The sequence below is a fragment of the Lonchura striata genome, chromosome 1 (assembly GCF_046129695.1).
Source record: "Lonchura striata isolate bLonStr1 chromosome 1, bLonStr1.mat, whole genome shotgun sequence".
In the NCBI taxonomy this organism is placed as follows: Eukaryota; Metazoa; Chordata; class Aves; order Passeriformes; family Estrildidae; genus Lonchura; species Lonchura striata.
The window spans coordinates 106,438,434-106,466,335 of NC_134603.1; the positions used below are offsets into that span (position 1 = coordinate 106,438,434).

The window sequence follows — 27,902 nt, forward strand, 5'->3', positions numbered from 1 at the left end:
GCACCTCAAATTCTTTGGCTGGTTTTGGGCCCCTCACTACAAAAAAGATATTGAGGTGCTGGAGCATTTCTAGAGAAGGGCTGGGGAAAGGTCTGAAGAGGAGAAACCAAGGAAGTGTTCAGCCCAGATAATAGGAGGCTCAGGAGAGACCTTACCACTCTCTACAACTCCCTGAAAGGAAGGTTGTAGCCAGTCTGGGGTCAGGTCTCTTCTCCCAAGTATAAAAGCAACAGAACAAGAGGAAATGGCCTCAAATTGTGACATGTTTAGATCAGATACTGAGAAAAATTTCTTAATGAAAAGGGTTGCCAAGCATAATGACAGACTGCCCAGTAGATATGTAGATGTGGCACTTTGGGACATGATTTAGTGATGGCCATGGCAGTGCTAGGCTAGTGGTTGGACTTGACAATCTTAAAGTCTTTTCCAACCTAGACAATTATGTTATTTTATGACTTGAGAAATAAAAATAAGCTTCAAACTCTTGACATTTTCAAGATAGGGGTGCTAAAGCTTGTAGGTGCCCTGCTGAGACTGCAGGTGTGTCTCACTGCTTGCTTAGAATCATCCTCACATTTACACTCTGGAACAGAAAGGTTAGAAGAAAGAGTAGAAGTATCTAATAACTTCATATTGTGACTTAACACAATCTGACCATGTTTTTGTTACAAAGGTTAATATATTCAACTTGGATTTGTTGAATCATGTAAAGTAATACTCCACAACATGCTCCAGGAAAAAGAGAAAAAAAGAGGATATATGGTTAGCTTGTTTTATAGGACTAAAGAATGCCTGAAGTTCTTTGTAATGATTTTTGTGTGACAGAATCAGTCAAAGTTAATGATTTTGCAGGCCTCACTTGTGGTTATATTAAAAATAATTGCATTACCCTTGCACAACTCATTTCTGTTTCTATATAGTTTAAATATTTTATGCAGTTTTTAAGGACTGATCCTATTCCAAGGTGGGGGAAAATGCAATAATCTGTGCTGTTTCTTCTGTCTCAAACCACAAGGAAATTTTCTACTGTCACCATTATTGAAATATTCACCAACCAGCCTGCTGAATCTTCCTGTTTTGAATTACTTGTCTTATCCTCTATAGCTGTTTTTTAAATGTCTATATACTTATGATCAATTTGAGTATATTTTTGAAAACCCCAATCATCATATGTTAAACAAATGTGAAGTTTGGACAACTAAAACCAAGTCAAGGTTCTTGTCCTGTGAGGATTTACTGGGGTAGGTGATATGCAGGTATAAAAGCATGAAGGGGTGATAAGCAAGTATGTCTTTTGTTGTGCATGTTGGAAGAGCCTTAAGAAACAGAAATTTTGTTTGAAAAATGGTCTGCTGAGCCTTTAAGCACTTACTCAGAGAAGCTGTTTATTAGTTATTCAAGTGAATTATAAAGGCCAATGAATACAGAAAGGGTTTCAAGAACTTGGAATGAAAGTGGTAGAAATTTTTGCATGTCATAGTCATAAGTTTTTATTTTTTTCTGTGAATATTTACAGGCAGTTTGTGATACTATATCAGCTCTACCATTTCAGTGGTAGCTAAAGAAAAGAAAATGCAGGTTGACGAACTTGAAAAATTGTGGGATATACAGCAGGAGGGGAACAGAAGATGGAAACAAGAAGGAAGTTATGGAAAGAGGCAATTTTGAACAAGTTTAATGTCACTAATTAATATTTGGTTCATAGTTAATTCCAAAAAAACTCACATATCTTAATGATTCCTGGACATCAAAATGTATCTGTAGGTTACATTTGGGGAGGGTATTGCAAAGAGATACAGATAATGCAGGGAAAAGGTAACAGAGTCTCTAGGGAAATATTTATTCTTTCAAAAACAGAAATAACTATAATAAAACTTATTCATAGTGCACTCTTTCATTTCACATTTGCTGTATACATATTGGCATTATTTCTATAAAAGCATTTGAAATATTGATATATTAATACTCTTTATGGATAAGGCAAGGCAGGGAGACTCAAGGAGGAAAAATTATGGCAGTTGGACAGAAACATTTTTCCCAGGATTGGAAAAGATTACAGAAACACTTTTCCCAGGACTGGCATTTAAGCTTTGTCCTGGGCTGTGCTCAAACCTCTAGGCCACAGCTCTCCTGGGATACCGCGTATTACGTATGGATGAGCTTTCAAAGTGACCTAAAAGATAGGCACTGTACTCCCTCTGAAAGGCAATAGGATTGAGGATCCTAATATCCCAAGGCCTTTCTGAAAATCTCATCTTACACACGGTCTTAACCACTTCATCACAGTCACTAAATAACAGCAGGTACTTGTTAACAGCATGTGTATTAGTCACTGAAAATAATTTATCCCTGCTTTGGGGCTCCTCTAAAGAAATTATACCTCTCCATTTCTCAGCTTTCTCTATATAACACCTGAGAAATAATTGTTTTCATTTTTCTTTGCCTCATTGATTGTAGAATAAATAATCCATGAATAACTCCCTATCCTCATTATTCTACCGTATCTGGTGAGCAATAACTTTCAATTCAGCTGTTTTAGGGCAATGGCAGGAGGGATGAAGAGGGATGAAAAAGAAGAGTCAGACTCTTGCCATCCCTAAAACATAAGGCTGGGATATGGCCAGGTTGTCTCCGTCATATTTTGTAGGTGAAAACCACAGTGAAACTTCAATGCAGCTTGCTTCCTGGCTCGCTCTCGGGCTGAGAATTAATTACCGAATGGCAACATCTGCATTAGCGGCTCCTGCGGCCCCAGCTCTCTGCAGGCGGGATGATGCTCGCTCCCGAACAGATCTAGGAGCGCTCGGAGGACTTGCCTGCTGGCCACCTGTCTCGGATCCCCGCAGGCTGGAGCTCGGGGAGCCGCGGTGTGCGGGGGAGCGGCGGGAGGGCGGCAGGAGCCGACCGCGGGGCGAGCAGGGACACCGCGCCTCCGCTCCAGCGGCACCGCGACACCGCCCCGCACCTGGCTCCGATCCCCATCCCCATCCCCAACCCCATCCCCATCCCCATCCCCATCCCCAACCCCATCCCCAACCCCATCCCCATCCCCATCCCCAACCCCATCCCCACCCCCATCCCCATCCCTCCTCGCCCCGGCCCCGGCCCCGCTCCACCTTTCCCCAGCCCAGCCCTGGCCCCGATCCCTGCACTGGCTCCCGCCCCGCTCCGCCCCAGCCTTGGCCGCGGTCCCTGCCGCCGTCCCCCGGCTCTGCATCTGAGTCAGGCGAGAGAGGACGATCGGGGTCCTGGAGGCCCGAGGGGCGCAGAGGAAGAAGGAGGAGCTGGAGGAAGCGAAGGGAAGGGGAGGGGAGCGCAGAAGAGAGGATTTTCCCATCTCCTGTCTTTTTTTTTTTTTTTTTTTTTTTTTTTTTTTTTTTTTTTTTTTTTGAGGGGGAAGGCTGCTGCTGGTAGTGGCAGCGTTTCCTCCTGCTGGAAGATGATAAATACATGAGGAGAGAGGCTCTGAACCTGCTTCTGTGCTGCGGGAGTGTCTCTCTCCCTCCCTCCCCTCTCCCTGCTTCTGTGTGAGTGTGTGTTTGGCTGCCCGGCTGTGTGTGCGTGTACACTGTGTATATATATCTGAGCTGGGAGGTTATTGCAAGCTTCTCTCAGCAGCGCTCCTCTGTACAGGAAGAAGGGCTCAGCTGCAGTGGTAGCATCAACAGCAGCATTAGCAGCACCAACTGCTTTATTCGCCTTTCTTCCTTCCCTTCATCTCCATCTCCCTTTTCCCTCACTCCTCCCACGTCTTTTGGGGGATTGATCTTCATTTTTTATTATTATTATTATTTATTTTTCTGCTCTACAATCCTTGTTATTTGATACTTCGTGGCTTTTTTTCTTTTTTTCTCTTTTTTTTTCTTTTCCCCTTCCTCTGAGAAGGAGGCACAGAAACAAACACGCACAAACACAGAGAAATAAGGGAAAGAAAAGTACCGGGACTTATCCTGCTGCTGCAAACCCAAAGATAGCAGACGAAGAGGGGGTTTGGCTTCTACCCCAAGGTAAAGCCCTGCCTCCTTTACCTCCTCGACACCTCCTCCTAGGAAGAGAAGGAGAGAGAGCGAAGGGGGCCAAAGTGGAGAAAAGCAGGTCTGCGGCTGGCATTTGGAGTACAGGGAGCCGGGAAGTGAAGGATGGTTGTGGTTACCCGAGCTGGCTGCAGGGCAGCTCTCTTCCTCTGGATTTTCATCAGCATTAGCTGCAGAGCCAGGACTGCTCTGCCCGCATCTCGTAAGTACCCTTTTCTAAGAAACAATTTCAGCTCTGAATTAAGCCAGAGGGAAATTCCCACAACTCTGTGAGGTTGATTGTTTTTGCTTTGATGATGAATATTGTGTTTGATTGGCTTTGATTTTTCTTTGTATGCGTATGTGTGCACTGAGGTCTCACGCTGTTTGCAGTGCTCCCCATCAGATCTTCCTTGGTGATTTCAGTGGTAGCTGGTGTGGAAAGTTGAAAGAGACCTGCTCTGTGATATAATCTTGGTTCTGCAATGGAGTCCGAGGGGGGAAAGGAATCAGAAGCTGTTCAAAGTTTGGGGACAGTTTTTGTTTGGCTGGTCGGTTTGGTTTGTTTTGGTTTTTCCCATCTTCCTCGGAAGGTATGCAATTTGCATTTGGAAGTACTTCACTTCCACAGTTTTGTGAGGGAAAAAAGGAGATGTAAGCAGTTTCCATAACTAGTGTTTTATTGAGGAGCAGCAAGAGAAAATTCTGTCTCAATTGAAGAGAAAAGAATGATTGTGAGTTGATGAGAGGGAACTGAGCCAGGACAGCTTTTCTTTAGAGCAAAGTTTTGCTGCCCATAATAGAATGAGCGAAGGTATTTTAGAGGAGACCATCAATTGCCCTCCTAGGAAGGTAGAAATAGTAGAGAAATGATCAAACATCTGCTGAAAAGAACTCCATACTCCATACTACAGGAGTGTGGAGCATCTGTACAGAATCCAATTCTGTTCTCAGTATAAAAATGACAGCATATTCATTGATTTCAGTGGATATTAGATCAAATCTTTAACATTGCACTGAGCTGTAGTTTCAAGCAAAACATTTCACAAGTAGATGTCAGTATTAAGTATTTAGTTGTTTCTCTTCAGGCTATGTAAAACATTTGCCAATTGCCAAGTATTTTTAAATGCATATTGAAATGAAACAGTGCATTTTTATAGTATCATCATCATACTGCTGGCTTGATCGGCTGTTTATAGAGGAAGGAAGTGTCCTGAAATGTTATGGATAGATGTGCTGGGATTGCATACATGAGAATGGGGGTTGATTCTACTGACCAAGCAGGGACTTGCCATAGAATGTAATGTATATTCTGCATAGAGATCTATGTAGATCACTCTATTTATTTATTTGTTTAATTGTTTCCTTGGGGGCTTGAATGAACAATGCAATGATTAGGGAATTGGAGCATTGCTATGCTTTCTTAGTGGGTTTCTATCTGTTATCATCTGATACCTATTGAAAAACAAGTGTTATTCCAGGATTTACTGGCACTTGCATACTTGTTTGTGTGTCAACAAATATGTACAGCAGTGTCTGCATTGTTATCTAGGTCTCAGAGGCTGTGAGATGTTTGGTTGTTTTCCTGTCTTTGAATTAGGAGAAGTATTGATCCTGTGGTTTACTTCTTAGTTTTGACCAGCTATATATTTTTTCTTAGGGATATCATTTCTTCATAGACATCTCTCAGGCTCTGCATAATAGGAATGTGTGGGGGAGAGGATTCATGATTTAGGTTGTCAGAAATCTGTTCTTCAAAAACAAAGTCCCTGCTTTTCTCTAATAGGGTTTTTGGGTTTTGGAGCTTTTTTTTTTTTTTTTTTTTTTTTTGGTCACTCAGCAACTAATGGCTGTAGTATAAGTTGAAAATGTTATCTGATTTCCCAACAAACAAATCTTTAACTTTTGAAAGAAGTTTGTTGAGAAGTTAATGGTTGTAGTAAAATCACTATACCCAGAAATTCCAGGAATGGAAGATATATATAATCTTAATTACAATTTAGTCATATGCATTCCCATCTTGATAGCTAGCAAAAATTTCTTGATATTAATTCACCTTCCAAGAGCTTATACATTATACTCCTTATGTAGTGAGTGGCATTTCATTTCATTTCAGAGTCACTTCTTAAAGTGAAATGGAGCTAGATTTGTTTACTAGAAACATAAATATAGCTAGAAGTACACGTCAGCCTTAAATTTACAAAAGGATTGTTCACATTGCAGCACATGCTGAAAATTCTTGTAGAGGCTTATGGATGCTTGGGATCTGGTACCACAGTGGGAACTCCAGTGCTGTGTCACACTGTTTTGGTGCACCACTTTGCTGGTTATTCTGTTGCATGCTTTGCTACACAAACTAGTCACTGTACTGTATTTTGTCACTGTGCTCTATTTTCTGGGGTTGTTTATAACTTTGTCTGCAACTGATTGTGAATGGGATTGGAGAATTTTTCTCTCTGTTGAGAAGATTATATACCTAGTTTTCATCATCCTTTTTTTATTTCTTTTTTTTTTCCCTCTGTCGAATTCTGAATACTTCTGAAACAATTAAAAACGGTGTGAAATGCAACTTTGATGCAAAACTTATTTCCAACTACTATTTCATTTACTCCTCCATTGTTACTTTATATTTTGGCTTTGAAGTAATTAACAACATCAAATTTATTCTTTACAGTATTTTTTTAGGAAGTATGCAAGTCTTATGGTGTGAATTACAAATCCCTATATATGAGTTTGCTATTCAGTATTTTCTCACAGTCTGCTTGTGCTGGCACAGGAAAAGACAGTTTTCAGAAAGAATAGAATTGGATATTGCTTAAGTGAATATGCTGCATCTCAAGTGTTTGTTTACTTTGCAAAGTAAATCTATCTCTACTTAAAATGGAATCTCTCAATAGTACTGATTCATGTGAAAATCTTTTAATCTCATTTAGTTTTACCTTGAGATGAAGTGAATGTTGAAAGCCCATCCTGTGGTGTAATAAACATACACTGTGATACAATATCACACACATTAATGCTCAGATCTTACTGTCAATTCTATTCATGGTCATGTTTTCATACCCTGGTGATAAATATTTCATATTCTTGCATTTTTTTTTTTTTTAAATAAGTGTGGGAGGATGAAAACACTGTTCTGGAATCAAGACTAATGAACAGCTCAACCAGGAGAGGTCATCACAAGATAAAAAGTAACACAAAATATACAAATTTAGTGCTTTATAGTTCTTTACATGGCTAAGATGGAATGATAAGAATATGAATATGGGTAGACTAACTCTCATTTGTATTCCATAAAAACCCCAAACTCAAAAAGCAGCAACCTTGTTAGTTAATAAGAATGTTAAAGGTATTAATTATAGGATTGTCTCCTTATCTGTGAAAGGAATTCACTTTACAAGTAATTAGCTTTGATAGCTAGGGTTTTTTGTTTTTTGTTTTTTTTTTTTTCATCATGTCCATTTTTATGCAATGCAAACCTGATCAGTAAAGAACTATTAAAACTTCTAGTTCTGATACTTGTCATACATTTGTAGTATGTCCCATACCACTGCTCAAGTTGAAGTTTGAGCCCATTTAACAAGACTTGGTGCAGAAATCAAAAGGGAGTCATGTACAGTAAATCATTAAGATATATAAAAGAAAAAAATATGCAGCTTTTACCTTTGACTTCATGGCACCCAGATTTTCCTGGGAAAAGTATTGAAAAGGAGTAATGTTCCTTTTGAAAGATCAGAGCATTGTACAAGAAAGTCCTTTTTAAGAAGCCAAGTTGGATGGAACTCTGAGCACTCTGGTCTGATGAAAGTTGTACGCCTATGCTGGGCATATGAGGTATCATATATTCTACTAGATTCTCACTTGGGGAATACTTATCTTCCAGATAATGTCTCAGACATAATGATATTTATGGAAATCTGATCAATTCCATTTTTTTTCTGTATAATAACTGATTAACATTTATTAGTTTAAGACCTGTTGTCTTGAGGTTAACACAATGGTCCCACAGAATTTAGTTTCAAGTATACCAAACCATTTTCAAGTACATTTGACATTTAATAATTTTTCTTATCTTTGGGGTCAAAGCACTTAAAAATATACTAAACTTTTAATTTGAGCACTGAGCTCTCTTTTAAGTCAATGGAATATCATAACATTAAACATATGCTTTCTCTTTTGTTCTTTTAGAATACTTTAGCTAGAAGTTAGAACAAAATTTACATCCATCATAATATAATTGTATTATTATTTAGGTGCTATTCATCACTATATAATAAAATTCATGTTCAGCAGACAAGTGACAGTTTTAACAACATTGCACTGAGTTACTGAGTTACTGTTATTATTTAACAACACTGCATTGAGTTACTCATCATGACTCTTTAAATAAATTGGCTTTTTTTGAGCAATATGTTAACTTATATGTGAATGAATGAAACAGTATCAAATAGTCTGCTCTAATTTCAAAATTGGTGGCAGCAGCTATAGCCTGTGTCAGTGCAGAAAATCCAATGTTTCAAAGAGTCTTTAACTTTCGTGTATGCAGCATTGCACAAAACCTAATTTCAGACATTCATCTCAATACAGCTAATCTGATTCAAAGTTTGGTGTCAGTGGGCATTGAATCAATTGTAAATGTCTTTGAACTACTGTTTGAAAAACTGGCTTTTGCTTTAGCTGTTTTTGCTTTAATTTTTTTTTTAAAATGATGGTGCAATATTATGAAATAAGGCATAAAAAGTTCTTTAATAAGTAGTCCAGTCTGAAAGAAAGCTTGAAGGTGAAGTTAAAGTCTACAAATTGAAAACTTGTTTCTGAACATTGATTGTATCTTTTGCAAGGAGATGAGAACTACTTTTTTTTTGTTTGTTTGTTTGTTTACTCAGGTACTTTTAACACAGAAGACTATTTCAGTTGCTGCAGTTGAAATAGGAAATTATTTATATATAATGCATTAGACATCAGACTGTATCTCCTCTTGAATAAATCACATTACAATGGATCTGTTACAGACAGTAACAAGTTCTTCAGAACTTTTAAATTGGATCTCTAAGTCCTTAAAATTGTCAAATCTCATGTCTACTGTTTAGTATTTATCACAATATTTAGGAGTTTTTAAGACTGTAATACTTTTAATATTTGGGACAATAAAAAACTATGCACAAACTATGGGGGAGTTTCTGCATTTTCTTTTTTTTTTTAGATTTCAACAGCTGATCTTGCTCTGAGTGATCTGACTCATAGGTCAAAATAAGATAACTGGTTAAATTTTGAAGTGTTCCCTTACCCATGTCTATGTCCTGAATAGCTGTCATGCTCATCTTACAAAAGCACATGGACTTGCAAATTTGTTCCAGTCAACTAGGAAATTTCAACTAGGAAATGTTAGAGAAGCAACAGGAGTCTTCTTCATCAGATGAAATGATGAGTGATTTTGCAAATTTGTTCGTCTTAACATTTTTAAATAATTTAAAATTATAGCATTATTTCCAAAATCCACATAGAGCTGAGATCCTTCTTTAAAAGATCAGGAAGACCTGGAGGATAAAGAGAACAGTCTACCAGCTTGGGCCTTCTTGCACTGAAGGAAATGGAAGTTGTGCCACACGATAACAGTGTGGTTATGCCTTTTGTCATGAGTTCATGATTCAGTCCGTTGGTATGAAATTGATTTTATCTGTATTGCACTTCATTTATCCAGCAACTTCATTGGCATAGCATAGGTAGCTAATCTGAGACCACCAGATGCAGAACATGTTAAATCTCCAAATTTGTTGAAGTAGAAAATTGAAGTAATCAGTAATCAATTCTTTTAAGCCACTTGCATTTCCAACTTTGAAGTCACTATAGATATAATAAAAGAATTCCCAAGTCCTATGCTTAACATTTACAAACTACTTGGGCACTTGGTTTTGATCGTTCTGCTATTTTAAAGCAGTTTTACAAAGCTGAGACCTTTCTAACCTCAGAAATTGTCTCAGTATTCATTCACTGTAGTAGTAGCCAGCCTTTTCCGATTGAGTCTTTAAGGTTGAACAGCAGATAATTCAGAGCAGAAAAGGATATTGACATACACATTTACCTCTTTCCTCTGCCTAAAAAAGTCTAGAGATTTTTTGACTTTACAATCTCCTGGTGGAGATATGGTTCTTTCAGACATTTAACTTAAACAAGTGGTCATGCTAAGTCCATTGAGGGACTGGCAAACTTATTTACACATACGGTTCGTTACTTGATGTTAATATTTGCCACCCTTTGAAATATTTATCAAATATTTTATTTTAAGCTGTGTATGCAATAAAAAAATATGTTTTAAATAAATCAGTGACTAAAATCAATATAGCATAGCTAGGAACTTTGTTGGCAGTTTTGCATTTGTATTGGTAAAAGCTCAAGCTGGGTTACAACTTTTAATGTGTAAATAAAATAAGCAGCTAAAACTACTTTCTAGAAGCCAGAAAGCATTTGAACTGTTCTAGTCCAAGGATTTTCCATCACACAAACAAATGTGATGTTTTTGAATGAACATTTATTATTTGTATCTAGAATATTTAAGTCTCAGCTTAAAAGGAAAGTAAATTTTCTTATAGAAATTTAATGACTATCTAAATATAACATAAACAATCACTTTGATTTTGTAAAACTGCTATGTCATTTAGTGTTTTGTAACTTTTGCCCAAGGAAGTCAGCTATACACGTGCTACATTTCTGTTTCTATAATATAGGAATAATCTGACTGAAAAAAAATAAGCTTTTTTTTTTTTTTCATCAAGTCTAGAGGGGTATTACTGTCTGGGTTTCTTAAACCACCAAAATATTGATAAAAATGTCTCTTATTGATTGCTTAATCATCTTGTATACTTAAATGCATATTTGCTGGGAACCCAATGGAAACCTGGAATTTATAGGAAGGTAATACAGAAGATCAGCAGATGAGATGAGGAGGCTGCAAGGGTCCATTTCCATAAGGGGCAGCAGAAAGTCTGTGATGGAAAGTTTGTCAGAGAAGAAAAGGAAAAAATATTGTCCAAGGGCCTAATGCAATAGGATAAAACACAGCAGGAAAGGCAACCTCAATATAGTTAAGGTTTCATACTATTTCATACACTGGTTTTAATTATCATTGATGTAAAGTTCTTGGAAGACACTTTGAAATACAATTAAGTTGTGATGTGCTTTTACTCAGCTTATGGGAATAAAAGGAATACTGTGGTTCGGGAAAAGAAAAAAAACCCAAAACAAACAAACAAGCAACCTAGAATAGTAAACCAACATACAGGAAAACAAAAAACCTAAGTTTACACCCTGTTGACCCAGGTTTCAAGCACAAATACTTTCCTAAACTCTTTAGACTCTGCCCAGTTTTAGTGAAACATAGGAAGGGCTTGTAGATATTTTTCCCTGGACACAGATAAAAAGTTCAAATATCTAAAAAAATATAAAAAAAAAGGTTAATTATTAATTTAAAAACACAGTCAGAGATTAAAACTAGTGGCATTCACCATTATTCTGGACTATGGGTAAAAAAGGGAGAGGAATGTGCTGAACAGAGGTTGAGGTTGTCTCCCACACAGTAACAGTAACCTATTTATTTTTCTGCTGAGGAATGGAGTCACAGATTGCCCTGTCCATAGCATTAGCATTGCATTAGGAAAAGAGTAAGCTTCTGTGAGAAGTGGAGTCAGAAGCATATCCTGTACAGGGCAGGCTCTACTGGATACAAGCTCCCAAGCTTCAGCAAGCTGTACTCTCTAATGTTCTTTCCTTTGCTTTTACATCCAAAAAATTATGCTACTGGTCATACTGTCACTTATATGATGAATATCCTACCTGCTTCTTCCCTGGTATATCCAAGCTGTTAGAAATGATAGCAGAATTCCCTCTAGATAAGAGAAGGTACCCTTTATGGTTCCAATCCTTTTCCAAAAAATATACATTGCATGATCACACACCCATTTGTTTCTGCTCCTAATTCATTTGGCATTTCTTACATGCCTCCTTTCTGATTTTATTAATCATCTTACTCCCTACTCTCTGTCCTCTCCCTACCCTTTCCTCCAGCAATAAACTGACTCCTCTGGCTTCTCTTGGATTCTCATTGATTCATCACCACAATGAGTAATTTGCTGAGCCTGAAACTAAGGGAGATTGTCTTCATTGATTCCTGATTAATTCATCTGTTTGTGAAAGCTAGGTACACAGGTAATAACTCAATTGAAATTCCTTCACTGCTTAATTGCTGTGGTATAATCCTGGCCTCTTAAATCAGATAATCAGATATTATGAATGAAGTTAGGATTTATTTTTTCAAAACACAATTATTAGAATATCATTATAAGGAATGCTTTTATTAATTTTGTTTATAATTTTTCATAAATGAAATTTTAGAGTTTAGGTCAGTACAGTGCATAGGTTTTATTCATATGGAAAAAAACTGTGTCAGAGGAATTCTGTGAGTGAATTATGCTTCCAAATATACATATTCATAATTTATAAGGCCAAAAAGGATCCAGCCCAGCTACAGTGATATGGTTGATTGTATTACTACTTTTTTCTGCTTTACAGATATTTTGGTTTAGGGCAAATCTGAGAGGAAACTTCCAAAGGGCTCCTTCTAGAAAGCAAATTCAAGAAGCCCCTCCCGCTACTGGTTCAGGAAAATATTTCCTTGGAGAAAAGTGGAAAAAACTGACTATTTAACAAGCAAAGTATTCACAAGCATAAAAAAAATGAATAATATTAAACAATATTGAAAATTAATAATATTAAGCCTCTCACTGCTCTGAAGAGAGGGAAATTCAGAAAGTCCTTGTCATTGTAGCTTGGCTTGCTCAGTCTCTTATCAGTCCCTCCGCTGCTGGAAAATGCCATATCCCAGGCACTGGTAAGCCACAGGTGTGAGCTGCCAGTGTTTTTCTGAGTTTTCAGTCCAGAGCAGGTTTGAACAGTCCCAAGAAAAAGAAAAACCACAGTCCAGGGAACTTCTCTGCCTCAGCTAGCTAAAAACTAACTAAAAGCAAAGGAGAGTTCTGTCCCTCTGTCTGTCTATGAGGCAGACAGCACAGTCTCAGAGAAGAGAGAGATGAAACTCCTATCTTTATATTTCGAAAACATCCACCTAAGACATTCCACTGCTTCTCCTTCCCTTTCAGATACAAAGATCATAAAGTCACAGGACAAAAGATCATAGAATCAATGAACCAGGGAATGGTTTGGGTTGGAAGAAATCTTTAATCATCTAGTCCAACCCTACCCTACAGGTAGGGACATATTTTACCAAACCGGATTCCTCAATGCCCTGTCCAACTTGATTCTAAACACTTCCAGGAATGAGATATTTGCAGCTTGTCTGGGCAGTCTATTCCAGAATTCATTCCTTTTGTGTAATTTAAATTTAGCCTCTTTATTTTAAAAATATTCCTCTCATACTATTAGTACATGCTCTGGTAAAAAGTATTTCTTTATCTTTCCTGTAGGCCCCTTTTAAGTATGGAAACTCTGCTATATAAGGTCTGCCTGGAGCCTTTTTTCCCAAGATAAACCACACCAACCCTCTCAGCTGCTCTTTATGAAAGGGAGAAGACCTCTGACTATTTCCATGGCCCTCATCTCAACAAGCTCCAACATGTCAATGTCTTTGAGCTGGACTCAGAGTGGCCCTGGAGCTGGACTCAGTGGTCCATACCGGGTCTAAGTACAGCAGAGTAGAGGGGCATGCTGCTTTTGATTCCAGGATCCTATAGGCTTTCTCAGTTGCAACAGTACATTACTGGCTCTTATATGTTTTCTTCTGCCAACATCCCCAAGCCCTTCTTTGCTTTCAATCCATTCATCCCCCAGTTTGTATTGCTTCTGGGGATTGCCCCAAACCAGTTGATGAACTTCATGAGTTTCACATGAGACCACTCCTCAAGCTTGTCCATCTCTCTCTGGATGGTGTCTTTTCCCTCAGTCATTTCAACAGCACCACTCAGCTTGATTTCATTCCACAAATTTGGTAAGGGTGCACTCAAACCCATGGTCTACATCATTAATAATGACATTTAACTGTATTTATCCTAATACCCCTGAAGGAAAACACTCATCCCCATTTGGATCTCCATTTGGATTTTTAGCCATTGACTCTCCAGTCAATCCTTCTCCATCTAACAATTCATGCATCAAACCCATATTTCTCCAATTTAGAGACAAGGGTGTTGTGTAGACTGTGTCATTGCCCAGGTAGGTTCATCAGAAGCTCTTCCCTTCTACAGAAGAGTCACTCTTTTGTAGAAGGCCACCAGGCTTGTCTCATATGATTTGCATGATACCAGGTTTACTTTCCCTAATACACCTCCTTGTCATTCATACTCTTTGACAGAGTTTCTAGGAGAATCTGGTTTCATGAAGTTCCTAGGCACAGAGGCTGACTGGTTGGTAGTTCTCAGAGTATCCATTTTTACACATTACATAAATGAGTGCAATGTCTTCTCTTTTTAGACACTGGGGCTTTTGCTTGACTGCCATGACTTTTCATAAGTGATAGAGAACTGCTTATATCTGCCAGTTGCCTCAGGACCCTGGGATGCATCTTGTCAGCTTCCATAGACTTGTCTATGTTCAAGTTCCTCAGATGGCCTTGAATCTGGTCTTCTCCCACAATGGAGTCCCTGCCTTTATATTCAGGGACTTGAGAAATGTGGGAAGTTCACTTGGCAGGGAAAATTTGAGGAAAAATGTTGCTGAGTACATCAGACTTGTCCATGACAGTTGTCATCAGATGCCCTGTCTCATTTATCAGAGGGGTACAGTTTCTTTTGTCTTCCTTTCAAGTCACATACTTGTCAGGGTTTTCACACATTTTCTTCTGGCATTAAATGTCTCAGTCTGGAGCTATGTTCTTTACCCTAAGTTCATGACCTCAAACATGGTCACATTGAAATTCCTAATGCTTCCTTCTACCAGCTGGCTTAGTTGTTCTAAGCTTTTGTCATGTAAACTTGAAGTCATCTTCAGCTTCAAAGACTATGCATTTTTCTGGAGTTCAGATAATAAAGATGTTAAGCAATGAAGGACTGAAAATCAGACTTCCACTAGTTTTCACTAGCAATCACTCATTTCCTTTGTTACAATTACATTTTGAGATATTTAGAGTGCCACATTTGCAGTAAGTTTAAATCTTGGTAAAAATAGTGTAGACTGCCATTAAAGGGCCATCAGAATTCAAAATACATATTATTGCAATTTATGCAGAAACAGACATAAATATTTGCAAATTTCATATGATCCAATTTTGTATTCTCAGGGAAAAAAACAAGCCTTCAGAAGATCAGGATACTTTGATAAAATATACTTTTTAAAAAAACTATGTTGATTTCCAGTAATTGCATTTACAGCATTTAAATTTTTATTAATCAGGTTCTGTTATTTTGTCTAGCAGCAATGTTAGCTGGAGTGGTGTGTAAATGTGCAGGTCATATTTTTCAGTATTTGCATTTCACACTTTCTTTCAGCCTTTTGGAAATTCTTTGTTTCAAGGGTTATTGGAAATGAGCAATAGTCAGCAGAGACCTTCTCGGTTACAGCTTGCCCTGCTGGTTGAAACTGCCTGGCCTTGTTAACCTCTGTTTAACATCTTCATCAGCTTTTATTAGAATGTAAATTGTTTTGTTGACACTTTGGGATTTAACTACAAAGTCTTGTTCATTTTCCTAACACTGTATGTTTTTGTCTTTTCTATGTGATTGTCATCACTTACATGTAGCAGAAATTCATCACATATATAGTGGTCCGTTGGTATGGCTCCTTTTGCTCCTCAACTCCTCTCTCACTTCTTAAAAAACCTCCAAAACACAAAACCCAACACCCACACCTGTAATTTTGGTTCTTTTTTCTAATAATAGTTCTTATGAATTCTGTGCATACACAAATTTAACCTTATATCTTTTTGCTTATAATTTAATGTATTTGTTAAATTCTGTTTTACAAATTCACAGAATGGTTGAGTTTGTAAGAGACTGCTGGAGGTTATCCTGTCTTGCTAAAATAAGATTCCTTATATCAAATCTAAATCTGTCCTCTAGGAAGGCACTACAGCACCAGATAGCATGGCCTTGGAGGTGCTAGAGCAACGTGGTTGTTGGTTTCAGGCAGAAGGAAGTAATAAAATATTTTCTGACCTCTTCTGTTCTGGTCCTTACTATGGTATTGCTTCAATTCAGAAGAGAAAATTCATTTGGATTTTAGGGATTTTCTGAATTCTTAATTTAACAACTTGCTATATCACTAAGGCCAGTCTCATAGAAATGCCCCTCCCAGTTTTCACTGACATATTTTTCTATATTAATAGATAATAGTTAGGTCAGAATTCTTGATATCATATTTATATTCTAAATTTAAAATCACTTCTGTTGCTGAGGATTTAACTTTTATGTAATATCAGTAAGACCATTATGCCAATTATGAAGAGTTTTCAAAGATAGGAGTTGGTTTTATTTTTCTCCTCACTGGGAAAGGAAGTTGCTTTTGGTTTTATATTAAATCTGAAATGGAGTAGCTCAAACTGAATACATCACTAGGAAGTATTTTTCTTCTTTGTACAGCTGTTGAGTCCTGAAAAATATAATTGAAAATAGTGAAGACCATGGAAATAAATTTTGATGTGCTGAAATAGGGACACTCAGATTACAGGCCTATCAGAAACCCAGACACATCAAAAACAGTCTAATGAGTGAAAATTCTGTCCTCAAAGTTATGACCTAGAAGTTTTCTTCAATTCTTCTGAGTAAATCTAAAAAAAGGAAGGTGGAACCAAACTAGAAAAATCTTGAGATGGAAGTAAGTTCTGAAATTTCAGATGTGACTCAGATTCAAAAGTCAGTGGAGTGAAGTCAGTCTTTCTAGATCAGTCATGTCATTTCATATATTGCTCAAACTCTATAACAGTCTATAACAATCGATTTGGCCTTTTTTTTAACTTGATGAAGGTACACATGCAGCGTCCCTTTGGATTGCTCAAGATTCTCTGTATCATATACCCTGTAGGCATGCATCCCCCAAAATATTGTAAGATGGCATGTTTTCAAGTAAGCAGCTACATGAAAAGTGCACGAGTAACTGAATAAAATGAGATAAATGTAAAACAATGGAAAATAAGGCTGAATTTTCAACAGAACTATAATAAAATTGTATCATAATTCTGAGAAACCACAACAAATATTTCAAGTCTGATGTAGGACTGAAAATAATTTATTGGCACTTTCTCATTTACATAGAGACAAAGATTAGAGGAGTGCTGAGAATTTTTGGTGCAATTTCAGAGACATGATTGGCATTTTATGGTTATACACACATTTAAGACAGTACTTCCCAAGAAGAAAAATATTATTTACAAGTATAGCCTATTATTTGTACTTATAAATCAGTGTATTTCTTGTTAATAACTCTGATTACAGAAAGAAATTAATATAAAGCTATGAAGGATACCATAGTAATTCAGCATATAAACATATAAATACTGCTTATAATACGTAAACTTTATATATATCAAAGAAAAAATGTTCTGCTGTCAGTTTTAATGAGGAATATAGTTATTTTTCAGTACTGGTGTTTAATGCCTAAAACGTTTTTATTTTCTTGCCTTCCATCTTCCTTCTGCCCCAGGCAGACATTTCAACAAATTCAAATAAAAATACTTATGTGATATTCTAGAAGATTCTTATCCTTTGATTTTGGCAGAGGAGCAAGAGGGAAAAACCAGATATCTTTCTGTATATTCCTGCAGGCAAATTCATACTAATATCTGAGGTGGATCCATCAAGAGTTGAAAGATGTGAATAGATCCTGAGGGATGTTTTATGATAGAAAGGATTGGAGACCATAGGGGCAAGAATCAGGACTTTCTTCTGTAAAATGTTCGGCTCCTTGAAAACTGTTCAGAGGCTGTGGAAGGAGACAGATAACCTGGAGCTGGTTAAGGTCTTTAGTTCTTTGCTATTTTTGTTGTACATTGCACGTTTGGACTGGTTTTTTTGTAGATATAAATGGAATAAATATTTAAACCATTTGTAAGAATTAGCCTCAAATGTAAATCTGTGTGTTATCTATGCCTTTAATAAGAAGAGTGGTGTGCATAAAACAGTATTTATAACACAACTGATAGCAGTAAAATATTTCAGTGCTAAATCTCTAATTTGTTTTTAGCAACAGTAATATTTTCATAAACCATGTTGAAATAATCCAGCCACATTCTACACAGTAAAATCTTCCTTAGATTTCCAAATGGCATTTATGAAATATGGCTGGCAGAAAGGCACCACAAATACTTTCAAAGAAGGAACCTGATTCAGCTGCAGAATTGCTCTTCAAATACAAGCTTTGCATTGCTCTGGATTTATTTCAATCTAATTTAATACACATAATCAACCAGTCTGCTAAATGGACTTCTGTTGGGGGTTAGGTTTCTTTCCTTTTGTTACTTTTTATGTATAGAATTTTTTTCCATAAGTTGCTATGAAATACTAACTGTGTACTTGAGAAAAATGAAAGAAGTGGCCAAGCTCAGGGGATGAGGACATCTGGTTGCAATTGTCTTATCTGGTAGTTTCTCTACAACAGGCAGAGATACCACAATTGGGCTGATAAAAGACAGGGCTGGGGCAGCTGTGGGTTCTCTCTCTCTCGGCTTCAGACAAGGACAATCGGAGCTGCTGCTTGGGGAAGGGAATTCGCTGCTGCCACTGGAGCCCAGCCCAGAGCTGCTTCTTCTGCTGTAGGGTGACCCTCTGCTTGTGAGAGCAGCCATTGAACTGGACCTTATTATCACCCACCTCACTGAAACAGGGACATCTGCTCAGGTGCCTGGGATCCTCAGGGAGCTCGCCTGTCCCTGCCCTGCTCAGAGAGCCGGGGCACCGCTGCCTCGCTCCCACTGCTTCTTCGGCACTGCTCCGAGCTTTCAGCGCACTCTAGCCTTGCACCCCCTGCCTGCCGAGTTGTCCTGCCGTCCCAGCTTGGTGCTCCTCAGAGTCCTGCTGGGGCTGGCTGTCCCAGGGGCCCGTGAAGCACAGCCTCCCTGCCCTCCCTTCGTGTCACGGTGCAGCCGCCACTGCCGTGAGCTCTCTGGGCTCCGCCGCAGCGCCCCTGCAGCCGTGGAGGAATCATCGCGCCTGCCCCGCCACCGCAGCCACCAGCGCCCCTGCCGGCCGCGACCGCAGCTGCACCAAAGGGCCTGCGGCCGAGCAGGCTGGGAACGGGCTTCTGCTTCTGGTTGGTGCTAATGCTGTAGTTGTTATTGGTTTTTTGCTTTATTATACATACTAGTAAAGAACTGCCATTCCTATTCCCATCTCTTTGCCTGAAAGCTCCTTAATTTCAAAATTATAATAATTTGGAGGAAAGAAGTTTAGATTTCCCATTCCAAGAGATGTTCCTGCCTTCCTTAGCAGACACCTGTCTTTCAAACCAAGACAGCTTCATACCTAAAGCCTGATTTTGTGGGAATAATAACTCGTTAGCTACTGTAAGTTTTGTGGCTTGAATATTTTATGGTTGAAATAATAAGGGACCTTACTCTCATAGACTCAGTGAGGATGGGAAAAAAGATAACATGAAAATAACAGACATTGACTTCCAGGAACACAATAATAAATACATATCAGCAACCTTACTCAAGGTTATTTAATAGTTTATTGACTAATGCATAATTGTCCTAAACAATTATTAATTTTTTAGTTATCAAGTTTATTTCCAGAGAGGATGAGCCCTTCAGAAATTAATTCTTAAGGATTTAGAATTCCAATGGTTACATTCTTCTCAAATCAGAGTTGTAGATACTAATTTATCTAATTGGTACTGAGCATTGAATTTCAGAATACACAAAATCTGTTCATTAAAAATGGCAGCAAATTAGGCCCTGAAATGTAAGTGATTTGATTGGCACATAGAAGGTAGAACTGTCAGTTATTTTTTTGGGTTTTTTCTTGACTGTTATGTGTGACTTTTTGGATGACATCAGATGACTTTACAAAATTTTGGAGCTTAAAAAATAGAATAATGTCCAATTAAATTAATTGACTAGCAATTTAATCTGTAAAGAATGGATAGTTTAGAGTATGATAATCTTGTATCAGAATATCTCAGAGTCTTTGAGAGGAAACTATCATACATATTGAGATAATTTCAAATCCTAGCCAACATATTTTTCCAGAAAATCTTTAAATTAATTACCCTCTAGTATACATTAAAGCATCTGCACTTCCAGTCCATTAAATCAGCAGAGTAATATGCATCTAACATTATTTTTAATAGTTATAAATACATCTTCAGTTGAAGACATTTCAGTCACTGATCTGAAAGTTCAAAGTACTCATGTTTTGCAATGGATTACCTGTCAATATCTTTGTAATTTAAAATAATGTTATGCTTGACAAAATTTCCAGAGATTTCTTGATAGTGTTACAACGTGTAACAGGTTCAAGGAATGGTTTAGACCCATTTTGGTCACACTGAAAGTCTGGTTTCCAGATAAGGGAAGAGAATGATGAGAGGAAAATCCTGCGAGGTGGAATCAATCGTCCTTATTATGCCAATGTCCTTTCTTACATAATCACTAAGTTCGGAAAACTCCTCTTTGAACTGAGATGGGGACATGGAGACATAGGATGAAGGTATTCATCTTGGCTGAAGGATCATGATTGATTCAACTGAGAGACAACTGCAGCATCTCAGAAGATGTCAAAGATTCATAAAATGCCCTGAGATCCACAACATTACATCATCCATGTGAAACTCCCTGCCTGAGGGGAGGTATGTGATCATTCCCACCTGAACCTGAGTGACTATAAACCCAATAGATTTTGCATTTTGTGGATTCTTACCCCTTGCCACTTGTGGATAGAATCACCCTTTTTATCTCCCCCTCTCCCCCTATCCCCTTGTCTTTCCCTCTCTCGCTCTCTCTCTCTCTCTCTTTCTCTCTCTCATTTACTTCTAAATAAAATCCGTGCTATTGCCTTTGGCATGAGGTCTCATTTGCACCTTAGTTTGGGCGGAGGCATCTCTAATAATTTTAATAATCTGATCTTAACGCCATCAGACATACTGTTACATCAGAAATAGATTGCACATCCATATGTCAAATATTACTGTACTTTGTGCCAAGTTTTATGTTTAATACACTGTTGGAACCCTAGCTGCTGAGAATTTTAGACTTTCTGTGCTGACAGGCACTGACACCCAAGAGAACACAGCATTTGACCTGAAGCCATGGAAAAAGCTTCCAAAATTGAATGATAGGACTAGGATTGTGAGTGTGTAGTTGGAATAGAAGTGTGTAATATCACATGGTGGAAAACTTAGAGTTTAAAGTTTTAAAATATAGTAATCTATATAAAACAAGATGAACGTTTTAAGGCAAAGACTAGGCCTTCATCTTCTACATGAGTTTGGGTAGTGTTGTATAATTAGATAAAAATGTCTGCATTGCGGGCCACGAGTAGTTAGTTGCTAAATTAAAAGTAAAAATAATTTAAGTGGCATTTCTTAATTAAACAGTTTATCCTTAAAAAAGCCTTGTAAAAGGAGAGATATAGCTCCATTTATAATTTGTTAGCATGAAGTACTGTAGAAGTCACAGTTTGTAAGAATATAACATATCATAAAAACTTGTAAGCATCTACGAATTTGTAAGAATATAAAATATAATAAAAACTAATGAACATTTAAGTTCAAACAAGAAATACCATTTCACACATTTAATCCCAATCCTAAAATAAAAAAAAAAACTCAACAATTCACTGCATGACTAACTTGCTATGAGCATCTTTGTTGGGTATAATTTCTGAAAATCCCTTTTATCTCCAAAATTTCGGTAAGTTTTAAAAAACAAAACATTGGAGACTATCTTGGCAAGGAGATCTATCAGCACAACATGGCAGTAAACTGCCCTAGAGCTTCAGATCTGTGCAGTGTTGAAGAGGCAGCTCTGAGTTGGTATATATAGAATAATAAAAGTCCATTTGGAATGCCCACTTAAAATTTCCACTGGGCAGTGAAAAAGGAATCTAGAAATCAGTTAAAAATAGGGTAAAATTTATTAGGGCCACCTTTGCTTTGAAGGGAACATAATGATTCATAGGGATCCAGGTTGACAATATTAATAACTTAGACCGTTGCTGGATTATGTGATCACTCATAAGATCAGTAAAGACTTAAGAGATATACCTATCTGTTTGCTGACATTCATTGGCACACAGAAGTAGACATGAACCTTCCACTTCTCAATTGCAGATCCAAGTCCACTGGGTGACTTTACTAATTTCATTGTCAATTGAATTTCTGGGAGCAAGGGAACAGTTCGTGAGAGCTGCAGTTTGAATCATCAGGCATAATATTCTTTATATCCATCACAAGAGGCTGCCCATTTCTCATTGAGGTTCCTGCTTCGATCTACCTGCAATGGGGCAGCTGACATTTTTTAGAACTGCAAAGATTTGTTCTGTGAAAGTGCAAAGGTTGATGCCCTAAAGACCTTGTTGCAAAGAATTGGGAATTTTTAAGCTGATTGTTAAGAGCTTTAGGGCAGACCTAAAGCTTAGGACCTTTTCCAGGGGTGATTATAAGATGGATGAAATGTTTCAGTGAGAGTTTTGCCAGGGAGTTGGCCAGCTGACACTGATTGAGAAGGAAGTTGTGAACACACAGGAGGAATTTTTATCTCCCTTCATAAAAGTCAGAGTTGATACTACAACTGAGCAGAACTCTAAGGATGGACTCATTTGATCACGGACTGGATATGCATGCATTGACTGATACTAAGTAGGGAATTGTTAAATGTAAGGAAACCAGGCATTTAGGAAAGCAGGTCAGCTAAATTCAGTCACTTCCTCTTGGCTAACAACCATTGCATGTGGTCTTTCCTGAAGATGTCCTAATAAACCAGATTTAAATAAACTAGAAATAGAAGCAAATTTGACTACCTAACTTAAAAATGCCTTCTCAGATATAGTCTTACTTTGATGTGCAGTAAATAAAATTGCCTATTCCCATTTTTTTAATATTCATGTGGGGAGGGATTAGAGAGGGGTTAACCCCAGACTGAGACTGAACTGAGAGGGTTGGGGATTAAACCATAACTATCTGCATTTTTGGCACACAAACAAATGAAGGTGTCATCAAATACCAATGTTTGTAACTTGGCTATGTTTTTACTGCATGTGTGGGCTATTAAATCCTTGTAATCCTCATGCCATCTTTGAGTACTAGCATGTCATAACCAAGTTACTTTTGGGTGTTATTTTTTTCTTTTATTTTTGTTTAATCTGTGTTAAAAATTCTCTTTGGGAATGACTTTATTGCTATTTATACAACAAACAACATTTTCCCCCAGGCAGTTAGAAGTTAATTTTCCTCTGAATATTTATTTTTTAGAACAAACGTATGAAAGAAATCTTCTCTTTCAAATAAAAAGAGGAACATTATGCTTCAGATCAGTTTTTGTACAAGGAATAAGTCAGAAGATTAATCAAACCCTTATTTTGCATTCAACAGATCATTTAGTAAACAAGCATAGAAAATTAGAAGCCTATTGAGTACAACTGTACTGTTTTCTTGATCAGAAAATTTTAATTAAAAATAGTAGCATAGTAAGCAAACCTTTTTCTTACTTCCCATTTCTCTTGACTGCTGATCATCCTGGAATTTTGTCCTTTTTGTCATATTTCTATTAAACTATACCTGATCATTATAATCCCAAAGTACATAATATTTAAGTTCATAAAATCATACAAAAATTAACTAGAAATCAAATAAGAACACTGCCTTTCAACAGCACATTCTCAGATAAACTTCTAAAATATATTCATTTAAAATTCCTCCGTAATCAAATAAGGAAGCTGATTTTATCTGAATGTTTTTTTTTAAATTAGTTTTCCCATCCCCACACCCTTCTTATACACATTCTCTCTTCAGATAAACAACTTGTCAAAAATCAATTTCTTTCAACCCCCCATCTTTCAACAGCCTAAACTGTGTCTCAGTACCCTATAACTTTTTTATTTGTAGCCAAAAATATTCCAAGTTTGTATGGGAGCACAGAGGTTCTTTTGCTGCTGTTGTAATAGTTCCTTTTTATCTTCAGCATACTGATATCCATACCATATATTGATGTTCAACTTGATGATGATCTGGGAATGTTTTTCCTTTTTAAGTTGTATCAAATTTTCCTTTTTTTCTTACGCATAGCATAGCATCAAAATATACAGTTTTCATAGTTTTACTGTTAATAGATGACATTTGATTTAAAAGATGTTCACAATCTCATCCAAATGTTTTGCAGTGAAGAAAGTTTGGATGCATGGTGAATAAGCGTTAAGTGTTACAGCAATCATTTAATCTACTTCAGAGTGCCCACTATTTAATGTACCTAACACAGTTTTGATTCTGACTTATAAAGTGAATACAATCTTCTGCATCATTCCAGCATATAATTAAAACAGTTTTCAACATATATTTTGGCGCAGAACTTGACCTATTTTCACACTTCTAAGGTATAAAATAAAATACTACTCACATTGCATTCCTACTTTTGTAAAAATCTACCATATCAATCGTAAAGAAAACTGCACTACTCTCTAACTAGTATGTATGTAATATAAGTCATAATAATAATTTATAGCTGAATAATAGCATTCCATTATTAAGGATCTAGTAATAGTATATAGACATTGTGCTCAAAGCAATAATCATTACTCAAGTAAGCAGTACCTGCAAAGTCATCCATATTTGTGTAAATAAGAAATTACCTACATTTATAAGGAATGAAGGATCAAATACATGCATTATTTAATCATAACACCTTCTTACACTATTTAAGGCTTTTTATGTGCACACTGAAAAGGAATGCATGGGAATTAAGGAGGTACTTGATTTGCAGAAGGGGTATGAGGCAGTAAGTCAAGTGGACTGGTTTCCACTGTCCATTTTGTATCAGATTGCTGTAGAATATAATTTTTGCCCCAAAACCTATTTTCCTACTGTCAAGCAGCTTTTCTTCTATTTTGTAAAGCAGAAAGAAGGAAATGAAATATTTCCCTTCTGAATGAAGGGCCTGAAATGTTTTTCTTCAGAGAGCAGCTATTTAAAATGCTGATACTTGAGGTGTAAAACCCTGAAAAATAATTTTAATTAATAGTTTAAAATGCTGATAGTTTTGGCATCTCTTACAGATTTTAGAAAATGTCTGTGTATCTATACATTTTGGTTTTTTTCCCAGTAATATAAAGCATATAAAAGTATAAAAAAAAAACCCCTCTCTCTCTCTGTACAAACCTTGCCTTGCTCCCTATTAATGTTATTATTCACCTTAAGCTCCATTTGCCTGACAGCAAAGTCCTATGACACCTAAAATCGAATTGTAAATACTGTCTCACAAAAGTACTTTCTAAATAAATTCATGGTAAATTAACAAAGGTTGCAATGTATTTGACACAAACTGGGTTTAGATAATGCCACTCCTAAATCTCTGGCAATCTTCACTCTGTTAGTGAAGTCTAAGTAAAGGACTAGCAGTATCCTTAGCAGTATTATAAACACATCCACAGCTTTATGTCATCCTCTTTTAGGTGTTGAATTTGTATCTGTTCTATTCCTTATTTTTTCTGGGAAAATGAATTAATTTGTTTATTCTACAGCTGAAAATTATTTAGATGTTTCAAGCCACTGTAGTGGCATAAGAGATGAAGTAATTATCTTTCTGAGCACATGGAAAAATGGAGAGATGGGAAAGAGTGCTATAATGTAAGAAGATAGGAATTAAGAAACAGGACAGATTACTTTTTCATATTTAGATGCTACCAGAATTTTGTTACTTTCAGGTTTAATATCTCCCCATTCTCAAATTATGTTGACAGACAAAATTTATTTTGTTCAGTTCAAGGGTTATGAATTATTTAAAAGTTCATTAGTCTTTATAAGAAGTAGGATTTCTTGAGGGTGGTTCTGTTATGGAGAAATGATAGTAAGACATAGTAAAATCTAAGGCATAGCACAAAAGTGTATGTTTTGTTGCCTTTCAGTGCAACTTGTGCTCCTCGGTATCTAGGGTTGTGGATGATCAATTATGGTATTAAACTTATAAATCCAGCAGTATCGGGATTTTGGTACCTATCACAGAATCACAGAATAGGTCAGGTTGGAAAGAACCACAGTGGGCCATCTGGTCCAACCTCCCTGCTTAAGAAGGGTCATCCTAGAGCATAGGATTGTGATTAGATGATTCTTGAATAACTCCAATGAGAGAGACTCCAGAACCTCTCTGTGCAATCTGCTCACTTATCTACACAGTTAAAAAGTTCTTCCTCATACTCAGATGGAATTTCTAGTGCATCAGTTTCTGCCTGTTGCCTCTTGTCCTATTGCTTGGCATCACTGAGAAGAGCCTGGATCCATCCTTTTGACACCCTCCATTCAGATACATTGATATGTCTTGGGCCATAGTAAAACTTTAAGTCCTCTTCACTTTGTTGCCTTACCTCAACATATATAAGAATATGTCATGGATATCTCAAGATCCACCGTCATACTGAATTCCAGCTCTTCCATCTTTTCACCTACTCATATATCATGTTTACTACAAAACTTCTGGGTGAAAAAGTCTATTGAGTTGTGGTCTAAAGTATGCAGAGATTCTGGCACAGAAACATTAGGAACTCCTAAGCTTTCAAAACAGTGAAGTTGCAAAACAGCTGTCTCTCCCTCTCTCCTCCTGCCACAGCCTGTCAAAAACAAGCAGTGGATAAATTAAATAGTTTTGTTTAAGAACAAGAAGTGTGGTGATTTATAGCAGCTTGAATCTGTTTGTGCAAGCATAATTGTTTACTGAAATTCTTTACAGTACATTCCCAGGGGCTATGGAAATTGGTCCAAGAACAAGCTCTGCTATGCTGCTGCCCTACTCTCCTGTCAATATCAGCTCTTTTCAGACAGAGAAAGGAGGATTCCATTTTCCTCTATCTTAAAAGAATTCATAGCTTACAGGAGAAAACACTTTTCTCTGCTGAAGTGTAAATGTGGGGAATACACACAATTTGGAGAAAAATAAAACTGCTGCAAGTGTTTGGACACTCAATCTGAGAGTTATATAAAAATGTTGCAGCACCAGGCCTTATTGTGTATTTTTCAGTCAGCTTCATGTGTTCTAAATTTTGATTCAGATGCTTTGAACATGTGTCTCCATCCCAAACCCTTCAATGATAAGAATATTTATTGTTATCTATAGTTTCCCATAATGCTTATGGATGTTTCGCAATGTTGAATATGCTACTATAAGGTGTACAATAAAAACAATGAAAACTTCGGTACAGAATTTGTTGCATTAGCATGCAACTGAGCTATCATTTTTCAGGAAGAAAATTCACGAAAATGACTTTTGAAATTGATCTTTATCTTAAATACAATTTAAGGAGGAAATAATTTGCTTTAAAACTATTATGTTTTTGTTATAAAAACATAAACTATTTAATGAATGTTTTGAGGACATTTTCTATTTGTATGTTTCTGGGAAATGATTTTTATAAATACCTGAATATCTATTTGATTTTCTATTGTTAACTTGCTTCACAGAAAATGGTGAAAATATAAAGGAGGAAATACCTTCCATATGATTATGAGGGAGAGCAAGGGCATAAAAATCAGACTTGATTCACACATTTCCTAGGCGTCCATTACTGCTCTCTCTCATGATCATCACTGTTGTAATAATGATCTAATTTTTAATTTTTAGTTCTGATCTTTCATGCCTTTAAAATTGTTGTGCACTTGTAGAGAGTAAACTGACCAAATGGTAGTTTTTATGGAACATTTACCTTCTTAAAAATCCCATTTCCCATTATCTCTGCATGTGAAGCACATATA

General features: G+C 36.9%; 1 protein-coding gene across 2 annotated transcripts in view; it reads left to right on the plus strand.

The window, feature by feature from the left end:
- Window positions 1-4,018: 4,018 nt before the first annotated feature.
- Window positions 4,019-27,902, plus strand: part of CNTNAP2 (contactin associated protein 2) — a 1,054,227-nt gene continuing 1,030,343 nt past the window's right edge. The window contains exon 1 of one of the 2 annotated variants that reach the window (XM_031503926.2): window positions 4,019-4,236. In XM_031503926.2, the coding sequence (XP_031359786.2) occupies window positions 4,140-4,236 (97 nt within the window). In that variant the 5' untranslated portion in view covers window positions 4,019-4,139. The remainder of the gene's footprint in view (window positions 4,237-27,902) is intronic. The other variant, XM_077786381.1, reaches the window with a different exon arrangement.